The 24,747-nt window shown below is 35.8% G+C and overlaps 1 protein-coding gene and 1 non-coding gene across 3 annotated transcripts; both read left to right on the forward strand.

Annotated features, from left to right (window-relative positions):
* Positions 1 to 2,598: 2,598 nt before the first annotated feature.
* LOC115997457 (copper methylamine oxidase-like) lies at positions 2,599 to 15,646 on the forward strand. 2 transcript variants are annotated; one of them, XM_031237012.1, is made up of 11 exons: positions 2,599 to 2,741; positions 3,743 to 3,890; positions 4,804 to 5,031; positions 5,126 to 5,238; positions 6,794 to 7,124; positions 7,936 to 8,151; positions 8,405 to 8,641; positions 8,744 to 8,929; positions 9,043 to 9,183; positions 14,613 to 14,963; positions 15,414 to 15,646. In XM_031237012.1, the coding sequence occupies exons 2-11, from the start codon at positions 3,789 to 3,791 to the stop codon at positions 15,549 to 15,551; spliced, it is 2,043 nt and encodes a 680-aa protein (XP_031092872.1). In that variant the 5' UTR covers positions 2,599 to 2,741; positions 3,743 to 3,788; the 3' UTR covers positions 15,552 to 15,646. The 2 variants fall into 2 exon arrangements, with proteins under 2 accessions (XP_031092872.1, XP_031092871.1); XM_031237011.1 differs by lacking the exons at positions 14,613 to 14,963; positions 15,414 to 15,646 and having other exon boundaries at positions 2,629 to 2,741; positions 3,764 to 3,890; positions 9,043 to 9,538.
* Positions 15,647 to 18,897: 3,251 nt separating this feature from the next.
* TRNAL-UAG lies at positions 18,898 to 18,978 on the forward strand. Its single transcript has one exon. It is a non-coding gene; the product is annotated as a tRNA-Leu (tRNA).
* Positions 18,979 to 24,747: the final 5,769 nt, after the last annotated feature.

A 24,747-nucleotide genomic window follows, 5' to 3' on the forward strand; every position in this document is an offset into this window, starting at 1 on the left:
CAACAAATGAAATAGGTAGGGTGAAAAATTACTTTTGCCAAATATCAACATGCACTTGCAAGATCAAGAGTTCATAGTACAATTAAGATCCCATACATATACACTACAAGGCAAATCCACAGCTTCCTACACCATAATGCCCTGTAATTTCATGACGCTACCCTCTATGCTACCACCAGTAACCCAATTGAACATGACACACTTCCAATAAAAAAGAAGAGGACAAGTATTGAAGATAAAGACAATGACAATGTTATCCAAAAGAGAATTAAGAAAACTTAGAGAAATTCAAACCAAAAGTAATACGAAGTATTTATTTAGACTATCGTTTTTAGACTAAGTATTTAGACTTGCATTTTTATAAAGTTGCAAACAGTTATTTTCGTGACAATTATAATCAATCTCGCTTATATTATCATTCAATTCATTCATATACTTTGAATTATCGATTTAAATAAACAAATTCAACATTCAATTAACTATGCATGAACATCTTCTATATAATCTTGCATTGATATACTTTGAAATACTTAGGGAAAATTGTAATTTATGCCCTTCCATAATATGTCAATTATCAATGTCACCCTTGAATTATTAGTGGTGTAAATGTTGCCCCTCAATTTTCAAAACGTTACATATATTGCCCCTTCCGTACCGTATGGGAGGGGCAATATATGTACCATTTTAAAAATTGAGGGGCAACATTTACACTACGGGAGGGCAATATATGTACTGTTTTGAAAATTGAGGGGCAACATTTACACCACTAATAATTAAGAGGTGACATTGATAATTGGCATATTATACAGGGGCATAAATTACAATTTTCCCAAATACTTATTTAAAAATAAACATAAACATTATCTCATTCATGCAAACCGCGTGAAAAACTAGAACAATTTAATAAGTACAAAGAATAATTCAATTGTATATATAATTTTTGACTTTTTTAGTTAGATAGATCATAGATGTCATTACTACTTTTGGATGAAGCTTGACTGGAGTCATTGCTTTAAATGTGTAGATTTGACATCATGTGGACAAAAATGTGTTGATTCAAAACCCTAGACAAAAATGTGTAAATTACTAATGGATTACCTTCTTTTCAAAACTCTATTTGAAAAGAAAGTAATTGGAATACCTTCTTTTATTTTCTTTTGATTTGACCTTGAATGCCACAAAGAAGGCAATGCAATTGCCTTCTTTTCACTTTTTTATTTTTTTTTTCTATTTTTTTTTACTACTATACACTTTTATATATTAAATTAATTTGAGATGTAAACACCATTAATTTATTTAATATATATGATTATATGATCTTCAATCAATTAAAGCATTGATACGGTTTGATAAGCATGTTTCGTAATTCTATATATATTTAACTAGAACACAACCCTTCCAATTTTTATTGTTTCGAATTTATTTTTTAACAAAGGAGCAATGGATTACATAGAGGGCATATCATCATCAACAACGGTGACTATACTACTATACACTACAAAATGCCATGCATACACTTATATAATAATAATAATAATAATAATAATAATAATAACTACAGTACTATACTACTACACTACAGGAGTCCTAATAATAATAATAATAATAAGAGTCATTTGCATTTTTTGTCCTACTGTTATTGGAGCATTGTCAATTTTAGTCCACTTCATTAATTTTTGTCACATTGTGGCCAGTCTTATTTAGTCAATGCCACTTTTAGTCCACCGTTAAAATGTTTGTCAAATTGCCATCCAAAATAGGGGTATTTTTAGTCTTTTCATGCTTTGGTCATATCCTTGACCCTTTGCAGTGGTTTTCCTTACACATTTTCATCCATTGAAGAGGTCCGACGAAAGTCATGTGATCCACATTACAAAGTCATGGCTTTCGCCAGACCTCTTCATTGGATGAAAATCTGTAAGGAAAACCACTACAAAGGGTAAATGAAATGATCAAAATTTGAAAAGATCAAAATACCCCTATTTTGGACGGTTATTTGACGAAAATTTTAACGGTGGACTAAAAGTGACAATGACTAAATAAGACTGGCCGCAATGTGGCAAAAATTAATGAAGTGGACTAAAATTGGCAATGCCCCAATAACAGTAGGACCAAAAATGAAAATGACTCTAATAATAATAATAATAATAATAACAACAAAAACAACAAAAACAACTAGTACTACTCTACGGTACTCCTAATAATAATAATAATAATAATAATAATAATAACAACAACTAGTACTACTCGGTACTCCTACTATTACTACTAATAATAATAATAATAATAATAATAATAATAATAATAATAAGGCGAGAGAAGGTGTTAAACCTATTTTTTTATGGACAAAGAAGGTAGTCTCATTATCTTCTTCTCAAAAACCTTAATGAGAAGAAGATAATGGGATTAGTAGTTTACGCATTTTAGTCCACCTTTTTATTCATACACATTTTTGTCTTTATCATTTGTCAAATCAACATAAAAATGTCAAGGACTCAGCTTTACTGTCTGTCCTTGCATGTAGCCCACCATGCACGGCTCCACTTGATCCTATATATTAACCTACCTCAGTTGATAGCCATTTGCAGAGAACACAGACACGCGCTCAAAAATATAGAGAGAGAAACATCTTCCGGCGTCGTGAGTTTCCTCCGCCGTGGCCGAGAATTGGGACGTTCTGCCGCCATTGGCTGTAACAACTTCAATTCTCTCCGGCGTCCCTGTCTCCACTTCCAAATAAGGTATTCGATATATTGATTTATATTAATTAGTGTTTTATCATATCCTACCATGCAAATAAATAAATAAATAAATGCAAAAATTTGTGTGAGACCATCTCACGGGTGTTCATCCGCAAGACATATCGGGTCAACATAATTTGGGTCATAATTAGTATTATGAGTTGGTCTTTGATTGTTTTTTATGACCCAATTTATATTGATCCGATCCGTCTCACGGATTGAGACTTGTGAGACGGTTTCACACAAGTGTGACCCATAAATGAATTATATTATCATAAATTTTAATAATAAATTACAAAGAATAAAAATATGTTAAGATAGATTCTAATTTAAGATGTTAAAATTGGACAAATTATACCATAAATAAGTGTCTATCTCACATTGTAGACTTTGGTTTAAAATAACTTTTAAATAATGTGTCTATATTATGTACATGTTAATTTTAATTTATTTTTTTTGGGAATATGTTTAGCCCGAAGAATCAATGTGCTCACTACCGGAGTTCAATCCTGTGATATATTATATTATTATGTACATGTAATTAACCGTTTATGTGCCTATAAATAAATTGAAAGCATATACTGTAACATTTTAATTATAGACATAAACGGTTAACTACATGTACAGAATATGTTAACGGCAAACACATAATATGTTTGTACATAATATATTATATATCTGCAGCTAACAATTTATGTGTCTATAGTTACCGTTTTATGTATATGTAGTTAAAATGTTATGTGTCTTTCAATTTATTCACATACACATAAACGATTGTTAGCTGGAGGTACATAATATATCAATTGCATACACATAATTTTTTGGACCAGAACTCCTTAATGCAACATGGGCCCTAATTCATAATATAACAATTGTTAAAATTGAATATATATATATATATATATATATATATATATATATATATATATATATATATATATATATATAATTTAGTTACTTTTCATGTTAATTATATGCATAACTGAGTATAATTCCGGCAGGGTCAAATTCAAACTTTGTAGTTTCACTTATCAAAAAACCCAAATCATGTTGAGGCTTCACAGTAGGCATCCTTTGGACCCTTTATCTGCCAATGAGATCGCTCTCGCTATCTCAACCGTTAAAGCAGCCGTCAACAGTACTCCTGAGGTGTGTTTGATTTCACGTATACATCTTTTTCCTGATTCTTAATTATTTATTTAGTTAATTATCGAAATGGTCCATTACGAAAATACAAGATATACAAGAGTGAATAAGCAATTTTCTAAGTTCTCATTGAGTGAATTCTTCCAGCTACATCAAGAATATTACAAAGACTCACAGTTTGTAGAAAGAGGAGTAGCAGTGTGAAGTAGTGTGAAAATTTTAAACAAGCTTGACCCTGGCTTTATGGTCAAAGCACAAGTTTGGGTTCACTTGTATTTTGCAGTAATAACAAAGATACTATTAGTAAATTTTTAATTTCCTCCTAAGTGGAGAAAGATAAGAGTAGAGTAGAAGAATTATACCATACTCGAACCACTATAAATTGCTCTTGCACATTTACATTCATGCATTTATTTTCGTACTTAGCTTAATATTTTTTTAATCACGTTTTTCATACTTATAATCATTTGTGCGCGCGCTAAGTTATTTTTTGTTGCACAAAAGCTCTTATTAGAAGTTTTTTACTATTTACTTACAATTTTAGCATATCCTTTATAAGTATTGTTGAAAGATTAACTCTTGTAGTCAACACTGAGTCTTTCTCATTATATTTAAATAAAGTTTTAAAAATTTTCTATAAGTTTATTCACCCCCTTCTAGACTTATACTCTAAGCCAGGATTTAAAGGTAAAAATTAAATGAAGGGAACATGATCCTCTCCTATTCACATCACTCTATCCTAACACACTAGTTAGGGCTAAGTTTTAGTTAGAAAAGGTCGCGAATTCTTATTCAATTATTTATGGTTATGCCACCGTAAAAGAGTACACCATCCTTCTTTTAAGAAGGGTTGTCAAAAGTGAGTCCCCTTTGTTTATTTTTGTACTAATGAAGTAACATGTCTTTACTATTTCAGGTAAAAGATGGCATCCGATTTATTGAGGTGGTTTTATTAGAACCAGACAAAAGTAATGTTGCACTAGGGTCTCCAATCTCAACTAAGCTTCCTCCACGGCGAGCTAGGCTCATCGTTTACAATAAAAGAACGAATGAGACAAGCATATGGATTGTTGAACTACATGCTATGGCTTATAGTGGAAATGTGATTTCATGTGAAGTTGTTCCAAATGTTCAACCACCCATGGTAAATATGTCTTCAACACTAATGCATATATCTTGTTGGATTATTGTATATATACAACAATGCTCATATTACAATGTTTTGTTCTCAACTCTAGGATGTTCAGGAGGATGTTGAATGTGAAGTTGTGGTGAAAAGATATCCTCCATTTATAGAGGCAATGAAGAGAAGGGGCATAGATGATATGGATCTTGTGATGGTTGATCCTTGGTTAGTGAAAATACATTAATACAATCAACTCGACAAGTAGAATTCTTCCATTAAGGGATCGATATGGGGTTAGTGGGAGGTCTAAACTCCCAAGAGAGTATATATATAGGGAAGGGTTCAGGTGCGGGTATAGCTTCCCGTGCAGTTGTACGGTTGACTCAAAAAGAGGCACCTTAAGAATACAAACCTAGCACCTAAAGTTTTAAAATGGTTCACTTTAAGGACGTACCTTAAGCATACAAATTACACTTTAAGAAGGAAAACAACGCACCTTAAGAATGAAAACCACGCACCTAAATCTTTAGGCCCACGCACCTTAAATACACAAACCACATGCACCTAAAGCTTTAGTCCGACGCACCTTAAGTACACAAACCACGCATCTAAGGTTTTAAAATTGTGCATTTAAGTTTCACTTAAGAAAGAAAATCATGTATCTTAAGAAGGAAAACCACGCACCTAAAGCAATCGCAACTTAGAAGGCCAACCACACGAAAATCCATTATATATATATATATATATATATATCAGCTCAAATGCAGCCACTCCTTAACATGCGGTCAGTACGGACACACCAAAAGTATATAAAAATGCACCAATAATAGTGTTAGAAAAACGCACAACAATGAAATAAACAAATGCGCACAAAACACACCGCACACCCAAGAAAAATGCACCATACCACCCCACACCTAATGGTGTATTTCTAAACATTGTTTGGTGATAGTATGCGTACCTAATGGTGCGTTTTGTGGTGATGTGTATCTAATGGTGTTTTTTTGGTGCATTGGTGAATTTTTTTGTTGTGTGTTTCCTAACACTATTGGTACATGCTTGCATAAGTATTGGTGTGTCCGCACTGAACGCACTTTAAGGTGCGGCCGCACTGGAACTAAGGTGTATATATATAGGAGATGAATCAAATAAAAACTTATGAAACTGAGAATTGGGAATGATTAATAGCTCTAAAGCAATGGTTGATAAATGTGATGATATTTTTGTAATGAATATCTTAAACTTTAAAGTGCACTAAACAAAACTACAAAGTGCACCCAATATTATGTAAAAATGCAGTGCACTTAGCTATCTGGTGCACTTTTAAAGTCGTATTACTTATCATCGGATGCACTCTATAGTTTTGTTCTGTGTACTTTGCAGTTATGCATTCTGCACGTTAAAGTTTAAGATATTTATTAAGATGACATCTCATTTTTCTCTTTTTTTCCCTTGCTTCAAAGTAGACAATTTTCACAAATCAAAGGCTAAGATGAGTTCTTAGTTTTCTATTTCACGTGCGGGTGTGCACACATAGTGAACTTTGAACTTTCATAATTTCACTTCATTTTGTATTTTCTTTCAATAAACAATGTCATTTGATTAGTTAGGTACTTCAAAATCCAATTTATCATGGCATACTAGGATAGATAGTTGTTTGTCAATGTACACAACTATTCAAAGATTGATACTCATAATTTGCTTGTCAATGTCAATGTATACATACTCTCATTCTTTATGGCTTAGTTACCCATTTTGGAACGAGTCTTTCTTTCTACAGGTGTGTTGGTTATCATAGTGAGGCTGATTCTCCTAGACGAAGGCTTGCCAAACCAATTGTGTTCTGCAAAACAAAGAGCAACTGCCCAATGGAAAATGGATATGCTAGGCCAGTAGAAGGAATATTCATTCTTGTGGATGTGCAAAGAATGGAGATTATCGAGTTTGAAGATTGCAAGCTCGTCCCCTTACCACCACCGGATCCGTTCCGGAATTATACTTCCGGCGAAACATGGGGAGGAGTTGACCGCAATGATGTTAAACCCCTCCACATTATTCAACCAGAGGGTCCTAGCTTTCATGTCAATGGCAACTATGTAGAGTGGCAAAAGGTACTTTACTATAATATCATATTTTTCTGTTACATCAGGCGTTTATCACTGTGTCAAAAGCTCTAGTAGTGAAGCCCAACTTATTTCTGACGTTCAATAATCCATTCCCAACATGCTGAACCCATGACCTGCTTTGATTAGAGATGTCAAAATGGACAGAAGCCAATGGACTAGCCCTAACCAAACCCGGTGCCAATTAGGTTAGGACTTGGCCCACAAAAATACGGGTCTCACGAGCTTAGCCCACGCGGGTTGGTAGGTTACACGGATTAGCCCATGTGGGCCACGGGCTACCCAAATATACACCGACACACGCACAACATAATTTTATCAACATTATTCCATTTCAATCCGTAAACGTCGTGGATGAATTTTAAAAAAAAAACTCATCCCGCTCTACCGAATGTGGATGCACAATCTCATTTTTCAACTTTAGTTTAGTGGTTGAACCCGCTTGATAAGCCCGGCAACCGGTAGTTTTGGGTTAGGGCCAACCCAACCAAAAAAGTCCATTTAGCCCAAATCGATAAGCCCAACAACCCTACAGGGCCAGCCCAAAACTCAGCATGTTGGCCCAATTAACATATCTAACTCTGATTCAAATTGTCAAATCAAGCGCTTACCACTACACATAGTCTATAGCTAGTAGCGAAAGCTCAATTTTATTCATTTATATTTGAATAGCAGTCAACCCCACTTTTAAATAACATGATGTTAAATTCGACTCTCTGAACTACCACCAAACGCTCTCTTACGGCTAGTGTCACTTTATGTAATTTTATTGGATAATGTTAAGATTTTTGTTAAACAGTGGAGCTTTCGTATTGGTTTTACGCCGAGAGAGGGTTTAGTGATACATTGTGTTGCATATCTTGATGGTAGTCGGGGCAGAAGACCCATAGCCCATAGGTTAAGCTTTGTGGAGATAGTTGTCCCCTATGGAGATCCAAATGACCCACATTACAGGAAGAATGCATTTGATGCTGGAGAAGATGGGCTTGGGAGAAATGCCAATTCACTTAAAAGGGTCAGTACAGTATATCCACAATACCATGGAACCGGTCCACCTTGTAAGGTGGATCCACCACAATTTACATACTGAATGTTCACAATTTATATATTGAATATTTACAATTCAAATGGTGAACACTCAGTATGTAAATTGTGCATGTATTTTGGGTCCGGGTCCACAGAATAATAAGTATGATAGATAAAATAAGACTATTTTTCATGCAAGAATAGCAATGGTTATTCCGGCCAGAACATAATTGGCATTGCAGGCATGTGATTGTTTGGGATTTGTGAAGTACTTGGATGCTCATCTTACGAACTTTGTGGGAGGTGTGGAAACCATTGAGAATTGTATTTGTTTGCATGAAGAAGATGAGGGGATACTATGGAAACATCAAGACTGGAGAAGTGGGTTAGCTGAAGTTCGTCGCTCAAGACGACTCACAACGTCTTTTATATGCACTGTGGCTAACTATGATTATGCATTCTACTGGCATTTCTACCAGGAAAGTAAAGTGGTTCACTTTTCATAGAATGTAGTATTTCTTTGACTATTATATTTCATCTCAAAAGCTTATCTTGATATATAGTTATATGGCAATTAACAGGATGGAAAAATTGAGGCAGAAGTTAAACTTACAGGAATCCTAAGTATGGGAGCACTGGAGCCTGGGGAATCAAGAAAATATGGCACCATCATTGCTCCAGGGTTATATGCTCCGATTCATCAACACTTTTTTGTTGTTCGTTTGAATATGGCTGTGGATTCGAAGCCCGGTGAAGCACACAATCAGGTCCATGACAACACACTCGAACCTGGTTAAGGTGTACTATACATTAAAACTTTGTTTACTGACTAGATTTTTTGCATTGCTTGGTTATTGTTTTATAAATTACTCATATATAGGTGGTTGAAATAAATGTGAGAGCTGAAGAACATGGGAATAAAAATGTTCACAATAACGCATTCTATCCTGAGGAAACTTTGCTTAGGTCTGAATTGCAGGCAAAGCGCGACTGTAATCCCTCTTCAGCTCGCCATTGGATTGTAAGAATAACCTTTGTTAAGATGGAGTATAAATTAAGCATTTATCACGACGCCAAAAGAGTTACATACGTTGGTGCCTAATCACTTGGCACTGGACTTGGCACTTCAACCCTTCCTTAACCACGAGCCACCTTCGGTTGGACTTGTCCATTTAGGCCTCCCCTAGCCAACTGACGCTAGACTACTTTTTTGGGACTCGAACCAGTGACCTTGTGTTATAATATCACTTGTTAGATCAAGCACATCCCCAATCATTATTGGTCCACACAATTGTGTGAACCATACTATCAAATAATGCACATTCAATACAGGAATAATGTACTTTTCGTATATTAAAAATGTATATTGTATTTAGGGAAAATACATTATTTGAGTATTAAAAGTATATTATTTTGTATAATGTACATCCAGTACATGAATAATGTATTTTTAATATATTAAAAATATACTTTTTGTTATGGTCTGGTCTACACAATAATTTGCCGCACACACTAGGACCAACTAGATTTGGCAGACTTGGCCCTTTAGGCCTCCGCCCAACAATCTTCTAGCAACCTGACGCTAGACTTACAAGCCTCCGACTAACTTGGTCCTTCAAGTCTTCCCTAACCATCTAGAGTTGGACTACTCTTGCTAGGACTCGAACTCGTGACCTATGCTCTAATGTCACTTGTTAGGATGAAGCTAATGAAAGGTTTTGTCTAATAAGGAGATGAAAGGTTTTGTCCAATAAAAGTCCAAACCTGTCATTTTCATTTGGGAGACAAACCATTTGTGGTACAAACAACTGTAGGAAGACATTTGGGATTTCTGCTGCATTGATGGTCTGCAGCTATTTAAGGACCTCAACCTCTCACTGCTCAAACATTCAGTCTCATACACCATCCAGAGAGTATAGAGTAAAAGTGAGGGAAAAATACAGTTCACTCAAGCAAAGGCAGCACTCAGCACAGTTCATTCAGGCAACAACAAACACCAACTATGGCTGGAGGTTAGATCCTATATTATTCAGTTTTAATCTTACAGTTGGTATCAGAGCAAAATATAATCTCTGCCTAGTTATTAGTTTGAATGTGTATGCAATATGAATATATTTATTATATTAAAAGCATACATATATATTTGTGCTTTGCTTTTCCAGTACATATATATTTGGATTTAATATATGTATNTCTCTCTCTATATATTTTTGCCTCGAAAAATTCTAACCAAGCATTCATTGTTACTCTTTACAGCAACTCTACCCGTCACTCAAACCATAACTATTGATGTTCCTTTGCTTAACGACGATAATCACAAAGAGTGGAAAGATGCTATTCTCCTACATTTGGGATTATTAGAGTTAGATTATGCTGTTCTGAATGAGGAACCCTCCGAGGTTACTGCAGAAAGCACTGACGAAGCCAAGCAGCTTCGTGCACGATGGGAGAGATCCAATCGGTTATGTGTGCACCTCATTAAGTCAAAAATTTCGAGAGAAATTCGTGGTTCCATTGAGGAAATTCAGAAAACCAAGCCTCTGCTCAAAGCCATTGATGATCAATTTGTTGACTCAAAGAAATCATCGGCAAGTACTCTAATAATGCGATTTATCAACCTTCGTCTTACCACTGTTAAGGGCACGCGTAAACACATCATGCAAGTAAGGGATATTGCAGCTCAACTAAAGAAGCTGGAAATCATTTTACCAGATACTTTTGTGGTGCATTTTGCACTTAATACTCTTCCTCAAGAATATAGCCCCTTTAAGATTTCTTACAACACACATAAAGTAGATTGGTCTATCAATGAGTTGATAACCATGTGTGCGTAAGAAGAACAAAGGCTTATGACTGAGATTGGGGAAAACGCTCTAATGGCCACAACAAAGTATAAAAGAAAATCTGGAAAGTCCAAGGGATCNTTATGGCATCGGAGATTAGGTCATATCTCCCTTGAGCGTATTAAAAGATTAGTAAAGGATGGAGTACTTTCTACTCTAGACTATACTGATTTTGAGACTTGCATTGACTGCATTAAGGGTAAGCAGACAAACAAGTCAAAGAAAGGTGCCAATAGAAGTTCAACATTGTTGGAAATTATTCATACTGACATATGTTGTCCTGATATGGACATGCATGGTCAGAAATATTTCATCACCTTCATTGATGACTTCTCAAGATTTACCTATGTGTATTTACTTCATAATAAGCATGAAGCATTGGATGCCTTTAAATTATTTAAAGCTGAAGTTGAAAACCAATGCAAGAGGCAAATACAAATAGTTAGATCAGATAGAGGTGGTGAATATTATGGTAGATACACTGAAAATGGACAAGCACCAGGTCCGTTTACTAAATTTCTTCAAAAACATGGGATTGTTGCCCAATACACCATGCCTGGATCTCCGGATCAAAACGGTGTTGCTGAAAGAAGAAATCGGACTCTTTTGGATATGGTGCGAAGTATGCTGATAAACTCCACACTTCCAAAATCACTGTGGACTGAAGCACTTAAGACGGCAACGTATATATTAAACCGTGTTCCTTCCAAGGCTGTCCCTAAGACACCTTTTGAGCTATTCAAAGGTTGGAAACCGAGTTTGCATCATATGCGTATTTGGGGATGTCCGTCTGAGGTGAGAATATACAATCCACAAGAAAAGAAACTTGACCCGAGGACAATTAGTGCTTTCTTTATTGGATATGCACAATCTTCTAAGGGTTATAGGTTTTATTGTCCATCACATACTACTAGGATAGTGGAATCAAGGAATGCTAAGTTTCTTGAAGATGACTTGATTAGTGGGAGAGATCGATTTAAGAACTTAGTTCCTACTTTTGATCATATCGACTCTCACCCTTCTACGTCATCTAATGGAGTTGTACTTATACGCAGTGTTCCTTCATTAACACCCGCGGTTATACAACCCACCATTGACATTCCACAAGTTGCTGAAACTCAACAATTTCAGGATTTACAGCAAGTTCCTGAACCGATACAGACTGAACCAATTCAAGAACTACCCTTAGTTCCTGAAGAGGTAGTTGTCCCGCAACCTTCTCAAGGTATCGGTGGTCCAACATTAAGACGGTCTACTCGGATAAGACGTTCAGCATTACCTAGTTATTATGAATCGTATCTACAAGAATCTGACATTGGAGCTGAAAATGATCCTGAAACTTTTTCACAAGCCACGAATTGTGAACATTCTGATTTGTGGTTAGAAGCCATGAAAGATGAAATGAATTCCATGAAGAGTAATGGAGTTTGGGATCTTGTTGAGTTACCTAATGGGGCCAAGGCTATTTCTTGTAAATGGGTTTTTAAAACCAAAAGAGATTCATTAGGTAACATTGAAAGATACAAGGCCAGACTCGTTGCTAAGGGATTTACTCAAAAAGAAGGAATCGATTACAAGGAGACTTTTTCTCCTGTATCAAAGAAAGATTCTCTCCGAATTATCTTGGCTTTAGTTGCACATTTTAATCTTGAATTGCAACAAATGGATGTGAAAACTGCCTTTCTTAATGGTGATCTAGAAGAGGAAGTTTACATGAAACAACCTGAAGGATTCTCTTCTAAAGATGGTGAAAATTTAGTATGCAAGCTTAAGAAATCCATATATGGCTTAAAACAAGCCTCCCGCCAATGGTACATTAAGTTCGATGGGGTTATTTCTTCATTTGGTTTTGTTGAGAATCCCTCTGATCATTGTATATACCATAAGGTGAGTGGGAGCAAAATTTGTTTTCTAGTTTTATACGTGGATGATATCTTGCTTGCCGCTAATGATATGGGGATGCTTCGTGACGTGAAACAATTCCTTTCTAAGAACTTTGATATGAAGGACATGGGTAATGCATCTTATGTCATTGGCATAAAGATTCATAGGGATAGATCCCGGGGCATACTGGGTCTATCGCAAGAAACCTATATAAACAAAGTTTTAGAAAGATTTCAGATGAAAAATTGTTCACCAAATGTTGCTCCAATAGCAAAAGGAGATAAATTCAATATGGATCAATGCCCTAAGAGTGACCTGGAGAAAGAATCCATGGAGACTATTCCATATGCTGAAGCAGTTGGGTGCCTTGGATACATTCAAGTATGTACGAGACCAGACATTGCTTTTGCTGTTGGAATGCTAGGACGATATTTGCATAATCCAGGTATGGACCACTGGAGAGCTGTAAAAGAGTTTTAAGGTACCTCAAAGGTACTAAAGATTACAAGCTTGGATTTAGGCAGACAGATAACTTGGATGTTATTGGATATTCTGATGCGGACTTTGCTGGCTGTGTTGATTCTCGAAAATCGACTTCTGGGTACGTGTTTATCATGGCTGGTGGGGCTATCTCATGGAGAAGTGTTAAACAATCTTTAATAACTACTTCTACTATGGAAGCCGAGTTCGTTTCTTGTTTCGAAGCTACTTCGCAAGGTGTGTGGCTTAAGAATTTCATCTCTGGGCTTAGAATTATGGATTCTATATCTAAGCCGTTAAAAATCTATTGTGACAACTCAGCTGCAGTCTTCCTAACTAAGAACGACAAAAGTGGGAGTCGAAGCAAACACATCGACATCAAGTTCTTAGCTATTAGGGAGCGTGTTAAAAGAGAAATTGTGGTCATTGAGCACATTAGTACTGAGTTGATGATAGCAGATCCCTTGACTAAAGGCATGCCTCCATTTAAATTCAAGGATCTTGTTGAAAAGATGGGACTTTCGCCCAATTTGTAATTTGTATACATTCAGTTTTAATGAGATTCTTTTGCATTCAGAAATTTTCTCATTTTTGTGTACACTTTAAATTCATTGAGAAAATATTTAGGTTGGATTTGAAATAAACATATGGTTTATTTTCATTAAGTTTTTCTTGTTTCCTAATTAAGTACTTGAAAGCAGTTTGCATTTGATCATAATGGATATTACTCGCACTAATGAAAACATATCATTATGGTTGGTGTTATTCTATTCTTTAAGTTTAATGTTTGCACCAAGTGGGAGAATGAAAGGTTTTGTCTAATAAGGAGATGAAAGGTTTTGTCCAATAAAAGTCCAAACCTGTCATTTTCATTTGGGAGACAAACCATTTGTGGTACAAACAACTGTAGGAAGACATTTGGGATTTCTGCTGCATTGATGGTCTGCAGCTATTTAAGGACCTCAACCTCTCACTGCTCAAACATTCAGTCTCATACACCATCCAGAGAGTATAGAGTAAAAGTGAGGGAAAAATACAGTTCACTCAAGCAAAGGCAGCACTCAGCACAGTTCATTCAGGCAACAACAAACACCAACTATGGCTGGAGGTTAGATCCTATATTATTCAGTTTTAATCTTACAGCTAACACTTAAAACTACGCTATGAACTATAACTTTTAGCGTAGTGGTAAGCGCTTGATCCTAACAATAATCTTATCTTACGTGCCAAGTGATGTTTTTAGGTGAGGAACACAAGAACATTGAACAGAATTGGACAGCCAACAGGATACAAGCTGGTGCCAGGTCCAAACTGTTTGCCAATGGCTGGTTCAGAGGCTATGTTTCTGAGAAGAGCTGCGTTCTTGAAACACAATCTGTGGGTAACTCAGTATGCAGCGGGAGAAGATTTTCCAGGGGGAGAGTTTCCAAATCAAAATCCACGTGTGGGGGAGGGATTAGCTTCATGGGTAAAACAAGACCTTAGTCTAGAAGAAACCGACATTGTTATGTGGTATGTTTTTGGCATCACGCATGTTCCTCGCTTGGAAGACTATCCTGTCATGCCAGTTCAACACATTGGCTTTATGCTCCAGGTATTCTTTATACTTGCACTACTTAATCCTTAATAATCCCTATGTTGGTTTGAGGCCGGTAAAAGTCAAGTCTACTACTCGGTGACTGAGAATTGTTGGGCGGAAGTGTTTAAAGATAAGTCTAGTACTCAGTGACTTAAAATTGTTGCGCGAAGCCAATACAATGTAATAGCCAAGACCTCGTGGTCTAGTGGCATCCGGTTTACACTTCCACATGGAGGGGAGTGAGTTCGAGCCAGATAGTCAGATACTACATTGTAGCAGAGTCAGTAGTACTCAAAAAAAAAATGTAATGACCAAATCTAGCACTTAACGTATGAAAAATATATAGCGATTTATAAGGAAATAAAGTTGCATCTTTACTACTAAATTTTTTATTTAAGTGGTAAGCGCTCGATCCTAACACCATATATGCTTCCAACAATAAATTTCATATATTTATTTTTGCAGCCTCATGGATTCTTTAATTGTTCGCCGGCTATGGATGTGCCTCCGCCGCAAGGATGCCACTCAGAAACTATAGAAACCTGTCATGTAGACAAGGCTTCATCTCCTACTATGATTGCTAAAATTTTCTATTCCCCCTGAATTATATCTCGTTGTAATGATTTTCTCCTCTGAATTATTCATGTATCCTTATTTATCTTTCAATTATTTTAAAAGTTTTGGCTTTTCCCACTCTCTATTAAATGAGTTTTTGAATTGTTAAAAATAAGGGTAAAACAAGTATTTTAAGTCACTTGCCAAAGATCTTGGGATCAAGCGGCATGAAGTGACTCTCTCAAATGGGAGGTCATAGGTTCGAGCCTCAGTGGGTGTGACATTGATTTGTTGGGCTTTAATATGTTGAGAAAGTATATGAATAGATACTACATGTAACAGGATCAATAGTTGTTCAAAAAAAAAAAGTCACTTTCCTTCACCAACAAATCATTGCTTATATGTGGAATCAAAATAAATACGAAAAAGAACAAACTGTTATAAATAATATATTAGTGGACATTATTATTATATTTATGTGAACTTTATTACTATATTGATGAGAATTTATTGAGATGGTTTGTAACCACAATTACTTGTAATATATATATGTTGACAATGATAATGAAATGATGGGCTCTCTTTTGGTCATTGTTGTATATTGTTCTCGGTAATTCTTTTTCTTTGTTAAATGTACTTGATACTATTTATCCTGCAAACTCACCGGTTAGGAGCTAATTGGCTAAACGGGCACTACAATACAACACAAACACTATTTTCAAATATTATAATTATAATTTTAAGTTAAAGTTAGCTACATAATTAAAACTTAAGCACAAATAATTCATTATTGCTAAATTTATGTTTAAGTCTTAAATTTGTTATTAGCATTGGCCTTCCCCATTTGCAGTTTTTGCACAATTTTAAAGAAAAAGTAAGATGAGGTGGAAGAGAGAAGGGGAATAAATAGGAAAAACGGGGTTGCACTGCAAATTATGATTTTTCTTTGCAGTAAAACTAGGACCCACCTGCAGAGGAGAGAGGCGCCTCACTCTACGTGAGGCGCTACTCTCGCGCCCAGGCGGGTGCGCAAATTATTTTATTCTTCAAAAAAAATTTAACAGTTTTTTATTTTATTTTACTTTTTTCCTCCACCTCATTTTCTCTTTCCTAATCACACATGCAAAATCTCCTCAAAAACCTCACACTATTAAGAAGATGACAATTATTGAAAATGAAGATAATGACAACGCTATACCAAAAAGAGAATTAAGAAGACTTAGAGAAATTCAAATCTTATTTAAACTAGCGTGTTTACAAAGTTGCAAATATTTATTTTAGTGACACCTATAACCAATACCTCATATATTATCTTGCATTCATATACTTTAAATTACTGATTTAAATAAACAAATTCAACATTCAATTAACAATGCATGAACATTTCCTATATAAGCTTCGCTTGCATTTAAATACTTTGAAGTACTTATTTAAAAATAAACATTGGGCATTATCTCATTCGCACAATGCGCGTGAAAAACTAGTATATATATAATAGGTGTATATTTCAATATGGAGAAGATGCATATTGCCAGACACATCTATTGCATAACAACGCCTAGTATCTTATATAACATACACATATCGTCTTTCTATACTGGTACTCGATTACCAAATAAAAACATGTATTAGTCAACCAACCAACTTTAAATCTTTATGCTTTGCTATTTGCCAACGCACAATACCAAAAACAGAAGATATAAGACATTTAACAAAGCATTACTGAAGTGACTTTCATAAGTGCATTCATACAACCATTCTTCAAATCATGAATTCACCCTAATTCAAGCTTAATTAATAGTTATTTAGCAATTAGGTAATTTTTCATGATGAAGAATATGCTATGAATGCATTCATGTCATGGGAGTGTTGTACCACAAAAAAAGCCGGGTAAGGCAGCTTTGAAAAGCTACCAACAGGAACAGAAGCCACAACACCACAGCTACAATCATCTTTCTATTTTTGTTCTGCAAAATAATGAAGAAAATGTCAGAAAAAAAAAAAAAGGGATTTGAACACATGCCCTTTCAAACCAGTACCTGAAACTAGCGCCTTAGACCAACTTGACCATCTTGACAATGAAAATAACAATTTATATTATCTTATACTTATATGTAAGCACTTTGAGAGTTCTATTTTGAAAACCTTCCCAAATAGATAGGATATGTTCATATTTAAACAATCAAGTATGTGGTCAAAGACCTTGTGGTCTAGTGGCATCCGGTGTCCCGGTTAACACTCTCACATGGATGATGGGAGTGGGTTCAAGTCTCAGTAGAGACAATACTACATTGTAACAGCGCAGCGTCAGTAGTACTAAAAAAAAACAAGTATGTGCATACATTCAAAGCACATGTAACACTAATAATCACATTTACTCAAGATAACGTCATATACCATTAGTATGTGCATACATTTAAGCATCAAACCTCAAAGGTAGGCTCTTGTTCTAATAGATAAAGTTTGAACAATCAAAGAACATGTAACACTAATAATCACATTTACTCAAGATAGTGTCATATACCATTAGAATATAAACCATGCATATTGAAGCACTTTGCATAATATAGGTTTATCATCAAAGTAATGCATGTGAGAACAATTTATAAACCATAAACCATGCATATTGAAGCACTTTGCATAATATAGGTTTATCATCAAGGTAATGCATGTGAGAACAATTTACAACATATTTGCACAAAGAATAGGTTCAAGCATCATTTGATAAAGTTTAAACTCTAATTAAACACCATACTAATAAGATATGTTTAAAATAAATCAAATAAACATATGAGTACACATTCATGCCATATTCTCATGACTTTGCACTTCATAATAGTGTGTGGTTTAAAAGTATTTTCAAATTCAAAGTATAACCACAACTTATATACTTAATGATTGATACGTAGAATTTTGCAAGATTGGACAATTAAGAAGATTAAGAGTTTAAAGTCATACATACTAAAAACCGTTTGAGCTTGGAGAATATACAACAAAACAATTTGAAGATAACTTGTAATGGTATATAGGGCCAAATAGATATACAGTGATGTAGAGAATAATCCAATTAATTATTAATTATGAAAGATCCAATTAATTATTAATTATGATAGAAATTGAAAGAAAAATATATTTATTTAGATCTCATATATATTCCAATCAAAGCACACAAAATGGAGTAATTAATTTATCGAAATTTATGTGTCCATCTAAACATTTAACAATTGAGATAATTAATTTATGTTGAAATGATGAATTAACAAGACGAGAATAACTAGTGATAAATAATTAATCTATCGCCAATTATAGAATTATTAGTTGGAAAGGTTTTCATAATAAAACTCTCAAAGTTCTTATATATATTTATAGGTTAATGTAAATTATTATGCTCAAAGTCAAGATGGCCGAGTTGGTCTAAGGCACCAGTTTTAGGTACTGGTTTGAAAGGGCATGGGTTCAAATCCCATTCTTGACATCTTCTTCAATGTTTTGCAGAACCAAAATTACAGGATGATTGCAGCTGCACTGTTGTGGCTTCCGTTCCTGTTGATAGTTTTTTAAAGCTGCCTTCATCATACAAAATTACCTAATTGCTACGGAGTAAATAGCTATTAATTAAGCTTGAATTAGGGTGAATGCATGATTTCAATTTTGAAGAATGTTTGAGTGCTCAAATATACAATCGTAGGTAGGTTTTATGAGCAGCAGTTGACTTTGTTTACGCAGATTCTTGGGAATGTTTTGCTTAATAATAGCGAACATAAACGAATGTTGGGAATGTTTTGCTTAATAATAACGAACATAAACAAATATTTATCGAACACGAACATGAGTAGTTTACCAAAAACTCTGTTCGCTAACACCCTAGCTGGGGCTGGTGTCTGTAGGGGATGGAATAAAATTAGGGAATTAAGGAATAAGAAATAAGGAATTAAAAACAAAAATGACGCTGTGGAGTGAAATTAAATTAGACAAAAACATTGCGACGGAATAATTCCGCCGTCGTAATAATTACTCAATGTAAAAAAAATGCTTATTTTCACGATGCAACAGAATGCGTCGCAATTTGCGTTGCTAGATAGCGACGAAAAGTAAATCAGTCACCTTTTCTGTCGCTATATGGACAACGCAAATTAATTCTGTTGCAAATTTTGTCGTGAAATTTTGCCGCCAAGATTTTGCAGGTTTTATTATCTCTCTGTGCAAAAAATCACAGCGGAATTAATTTCCGTCGTGAATTTGCAATGTAAACTATTTCGTTGCAATATCAGTTTCTATATTGCTGCAGAATGTGAGAATCTGAAACTCAATGTTTATTAAGAGTTTACACAGGTATTTAAATACATACAAGGCCACAAAAGGATGAGCAGTTACATCTGCTCCTCAAGACTAGACAAACAAATAAACAATAAACATAAATAATAAAGACTAATTCTTAATACGCCCCCGCAAGATTGAGGCGCCGTTAGTGAGCCCAAGCTTGAACCGAAACACATCAAATAACCGATAACCAAGTGGTTTAGTTAAGATCGAGATCAGCAACCTGCTCAACTGAGCGAACATAACTAACACGTAAAGCGCCAGAAGTGATCTGCTCACGGACAAAGAAGTAGTACAGAGCTAAGTGCTTCATACGCGAGTGAAACACCGGATTTTTGCAGACGTACGAAGCACTCAAGTTGTCAGTGACCAGCATCGGAGTAGAACGAAGACGAATCCCAAGTTTACATAACAGATTTTAAATCCAAATAACTTCAGCAGCGGAATTACCAAGCGCGCGGAACTCTGCTTCAGTGGAAGAACGAGAAACTGACCGCTGTTTCACAGACTTCCAGGAGATAATATTAGTCCCAAAAAACACACAATAGGCCGTTGTAGACCACCCCCCATCTCGAGCACCACCCCAGTTTGAATCAGAATAAGCTACAAGAGAGAGTGGACTGGTTCGCTGGAGGTGTAGACCAAAGAGTAGTGTATCTTTCAAGTAACGTAGTACCCGCTTCACAGCTTGCCAGTGCCCTTCAGTGGGCGACGCCATATACTATGCCAGGTGATTAACGGCAAACGAAATATCTGGTATGGTAATAGCCAAATACTACAAGCGACCAATGGCACGACGATACGTTGTGGAGTCATAAGGCGTGACATCGGACGCCAAATCCACGGATGTACACATCGGAGTAGAGAACGGTTTCGCCCCCGTCATGCCAAACTGATCCAAAATGTTAGCCACATACTGACTTTGGGAAAGGAATACACCATTGGCCGTAGGGACCACCTCCACACCTAAGAAATGATGCAACGACCCTAAATCCTTTAAAGAAAATCGCTCTGCGAGACTGCGGATGAACCCTGAGGTGAAGTCTTCATTATTGCTTGTTACAATTATATAGTCGACATACACTAGAAAATACAAGGAAATGGAGCCATTACAGTAAATAAACAAAGAGGTGTCTGCAACTGATTTCCTAAAACCAAAGGAAACTAAAAAGCAAGACAACTCGAGATACCAAGCTCGGGGGGCTTGTTTTAACTCGTAAATCGCCTTCCTCAAACGACATACATGATCCGGCTTCCCTGAATCAACAAAGCCCGCCGGTTGGGCCATGTAAACTTCTTCGTTTGGGGTGCCATTTAGAAACGCATTATTCACGTCTAATTGACGTAGCGACCAACCCTGTGACAAGGCAATGTTTAAAATAATCCGTACTGTGACCGGCTTGACCACCACACTAAAGGTCTCAAAATAATCTCGCCCAGGTTCCTGTAAAAAGCCTTTGGCCACTAGACGAGCCTTGAAACGGTCTACAGATCCATCAGCCTTGCGCTTCACCCTGAACACCCATTTGCATCCAACCACGTTGTGATTAGCCCGGGGCACTAACTCCCATGTGGAGTTATTCACCAATGCACTGAATTTGTCTGACATAGCTGCTCGCCACAAATCATTCTTTAGTGCTTGATCTACAGTGCGCGGTTCAGCAGTCTGAGCGAGAGGATGCGACGTTGTGAAATTGACAAATTTCTCACCAAAGTATTTTGGATTAAGTCGTCAAGATCGCTGAGAAAGCCGTAAAGGAACCGTAACAGCAGTAGCCTGTCCTAGCACAATTAACGGCGCATCAACCTACGAAGAAGCAACTCGTGTGGAACCCCCATGTGAGGAGTCCGCTGACTGCACCGAGGTCGCCACCGCGTCCGTCTCCGCCATACCCGTATCCTGACCACCATAGGACTGTTGCATCAGGCGGCGACATATCTGGACCAGCCGACCCAGCATGCAAACCCGCATTACCGGACTCTAAAGTCGTCGAAGAACCTTGAGCAACGGAATTAATTTCCGTCGTGAATTTGCAATGTAAACTATTTCGTTGCAATATCAGTTTCTATATTGCTGCAGAATAGTATCCGTCGCGATTTTCTGTCGCGATTCTGATTTTTCTTGTAGTGGATGATATGGTATAATATTTCAATGCTTGCTTGTAGTATGGAGGTAGGCATGTATTATTTATATATATATATATATGTGTGTGTGTGTGTGTGTATACATATATATATACATATGTGTGTGTGTATATATATATATATGTATACACACACACACACACACATATATATATATAACAAATCAAGTGAAAAAGGAGCCTTAGGTGAATAATGGGATGTAATCTCATCCATTGATTCAACGTTCAAAATGAAGAAATAAAAAAAATGCAGTGGCATTATGTTAATTTTGTGAGTGTATTATTATTATTTTCTTCTAGAGCATTTTTCTTTTCTTGCATAGCACATTATTATGCGTTCCATAACACAATGGTACCTTGCAGAGCAAATTGTTGTGCCTTCATAGTGAATATTGTTTTGCCTTAGAGTGCATATTGCTTTGCCTTCCAGAGCACATTATATATATATATATATATATATATAAAAGAGCATTTGATCATGAATGAATCACTAATTATTAATTTTAGTTTAATATATTGTGATCTTTTATGATTTGTGTCGAATATCATGCATTAAATTTAGCATTTTTAATATTTGTTTCATATTTTTCTACTTACAGTGTACATTTTTTGCATTTTCAAGTCGTTCAAGCTCAGCTTTTTTTGAAGCATTTTTATTTTGGTTGGAGTTCGTGATTGCCAGCTAGGGTAGGGGATTATGGTTCTTGGTTTTGTTTGGATGACGTGTGTTTAGTTTCCTTATTTCTTTTGGTTTAAATGGCGATCGCCAACGGGTTGGTGGGGGTTAGGGTCGCTAGCGGGTTGGGTGGGTGGGGTGTGTGGGTTATTATACTTTTGGGTTGTGTATCTTCTTTATTTGTATTGTGCAATACATTGCGGTCTTTTATGCTGGAACCTTATTAACTTGTAGAGGATATTTAATGGATTATAAATCGCCTACGTTAGTTGTTTTATTTCCAATTGCAAGTGTGTTCGTTGTAGTGTGTGTTTTTGGGGATATTCATCTCTATATGTGTTGAGTGTATATACTGCGTTATTCATCCGGAATTGTGTTTTTGAACTGTGCAATAGAGAAAGTGCTGTCTACTGTGAATTTGTTTCGGTGTTCAATGGCGACGGGGTCTTGTGTAGTGTGCAATACTATGTGGACGTCTGTGTATGACCCTTTTTACAGATGAAACAATGAATTAATGGATTAGTGGTGTGGTAGTGCCACAAGATTAATTAACTACTCTTTTTTTTTTTAATTTTAAAATAAAAAACAGTAGTTTCTGGATAATTAATGGATTAACTAGTAATTTTTTGTATGGTGGTCTACTATGCAGGTTCCATATTTTCAAGAAAAAGGATAATTAATGAATTAGGGGTGGGTTCGAGACTTAGTGGAGATTCAGTAGGTTGACAAAGTAGTTATGAATAAATACTGCATTGTAATAGAGTCAATAGTACTCAAAAAATGAATTAGGGTGTGTGCGTATTCTTGAGTTAATTATCTATACATTTTAATTACAAAATAAAAGTCATTATTTTCTGGATTGCCATCTCTTTATTTTTATTTCTTTTTTGTGTCTGTGTTTCGATGTTCAGTGGCGGGCCGCGGGGGTGTTATGTGTAGTGTGCAATATTGTGGCGACGTATGTGCATTACCCTTTATATTTGTTGAGGGTATTTGTTTCGTTATTCATCGAGGATTGTGTTCTAGTACTGTGCAATAGAGTGTGATCTACTGTGCATACCTCATAGTTTCCCGAAAAAATAATACATGAATTAGAGGTATGCCTGTCCTTGGGTAAGAGCATCCTTATCAATGGAGTTTTTTCGCGGTAATTGAGAAGTTTTTATAAGTGTGATTAGGAAAGAGAAAATTGGAGAACAAAAAAATAAAACAAATCAAATTAAAAAAAAAAAAAAAAGAGTGGTCAGGCGTGCCTACGCGCCCTATTGCACGCGCACAGCAGCACATGGGTATATATTTTTACTGTCAGAAGTTACTGTGCTATGGACTTCATTTGCAAAAGATCCTGATTCAATCTCTCTCTTAACATCTCTCTTGCCATGTGGCATATTACCTGACATAAACCACCCCAATATCTATTGGTGGTGATGCTCTAATTATCTATACTTTTTAATACCAAAATAAAAACATTAATTATTTCGTGGACTGCCATCTCTTTATTTTTTGTGTGTATTTGTTTCTGTGTATAGTGGCGGGGGTGTTTGGTGAAGTGTGCAATACTGTGTGGACGTCTGTCCATTAAAAATTGAAGGTGGGAGAACAACTTACCACTCGCCGGAGTCTCCATTCACGGTGGCGTCAATGAACTGTGCAACATTGGTGGAATTCCTGTCGATCACCGGGGTGGAGGAATTGTTAGGCAATCCTAAAATCATGCAAAAGCCTTTAAATTATTGTTTTACCATTGTTAAAACCAATTACAATTACATTTGTACCCAAAAGAGAATGGACCCGCCGGAAAAGGCGACCTTACCGTCGGAGATGGTGATTGACGCCGGTCGGCGGAAGTTTTCGTCGGTGGCCGAAATATGCAAATGACCTGTTAAAAATGTTAATTGTTATTTTTTTTCTCGTTTAGTGGCTTAATTACTTTTTTTTTCCTGAGTCCAGTGACTTATTTGGAGGTTATTCGAGTTCAATGGCTTAATTACTAATTCCCAAATAGTTCAATGGCTTATTTGCACTTTTTCCGATCCCTATTTGTATAATGTACATCCAATACATGAATAATGTACTTTTAATATATTAAAAATATACTTTTTGT

This window comes from Ipomoea triloba, chromosome 11 (genome assembly GCF_003576645.1).
Source record: "Ipomoea triloba cultivar NCNSP0323 chromosome 11, ASM357664v1".
Taxonomy (NCBI): domain Eukaryota; kingdom Viridiplantae; phylum Streptophyta; class Magnoliopsida; order Solanales; family Convolvulaceae; genus Ipomoea; species Ipomoea triloba.

What these genes read in the sequence shown, in the direction of transcription:
- LOC115997457 (XM_031237012.1), top strand. Translation starts at nt 3,789, where the DNA reads ATGTTGAGGCTTCACAGTAGGCATCCTTTGGACCCTTTATCTGCCAAT. An exon ending in CCGGTGAAGCACACAATCAG is followed by an intron (nt 8,930 to 9,042) that starts GTCCATGACAAC and finishes ACTCATATATAG; the next exon opens with GTGGTTGAAATAAATGTGAG. An exon ending in CTTCAGCTCGCCATTGGATT is followed by an intron (nt 9,184 to 14,612) that starts GTAAGAATAACC and finishes TGATGTTTTTAG; the next exon opens with GTGAGGAACACAAGAACATT.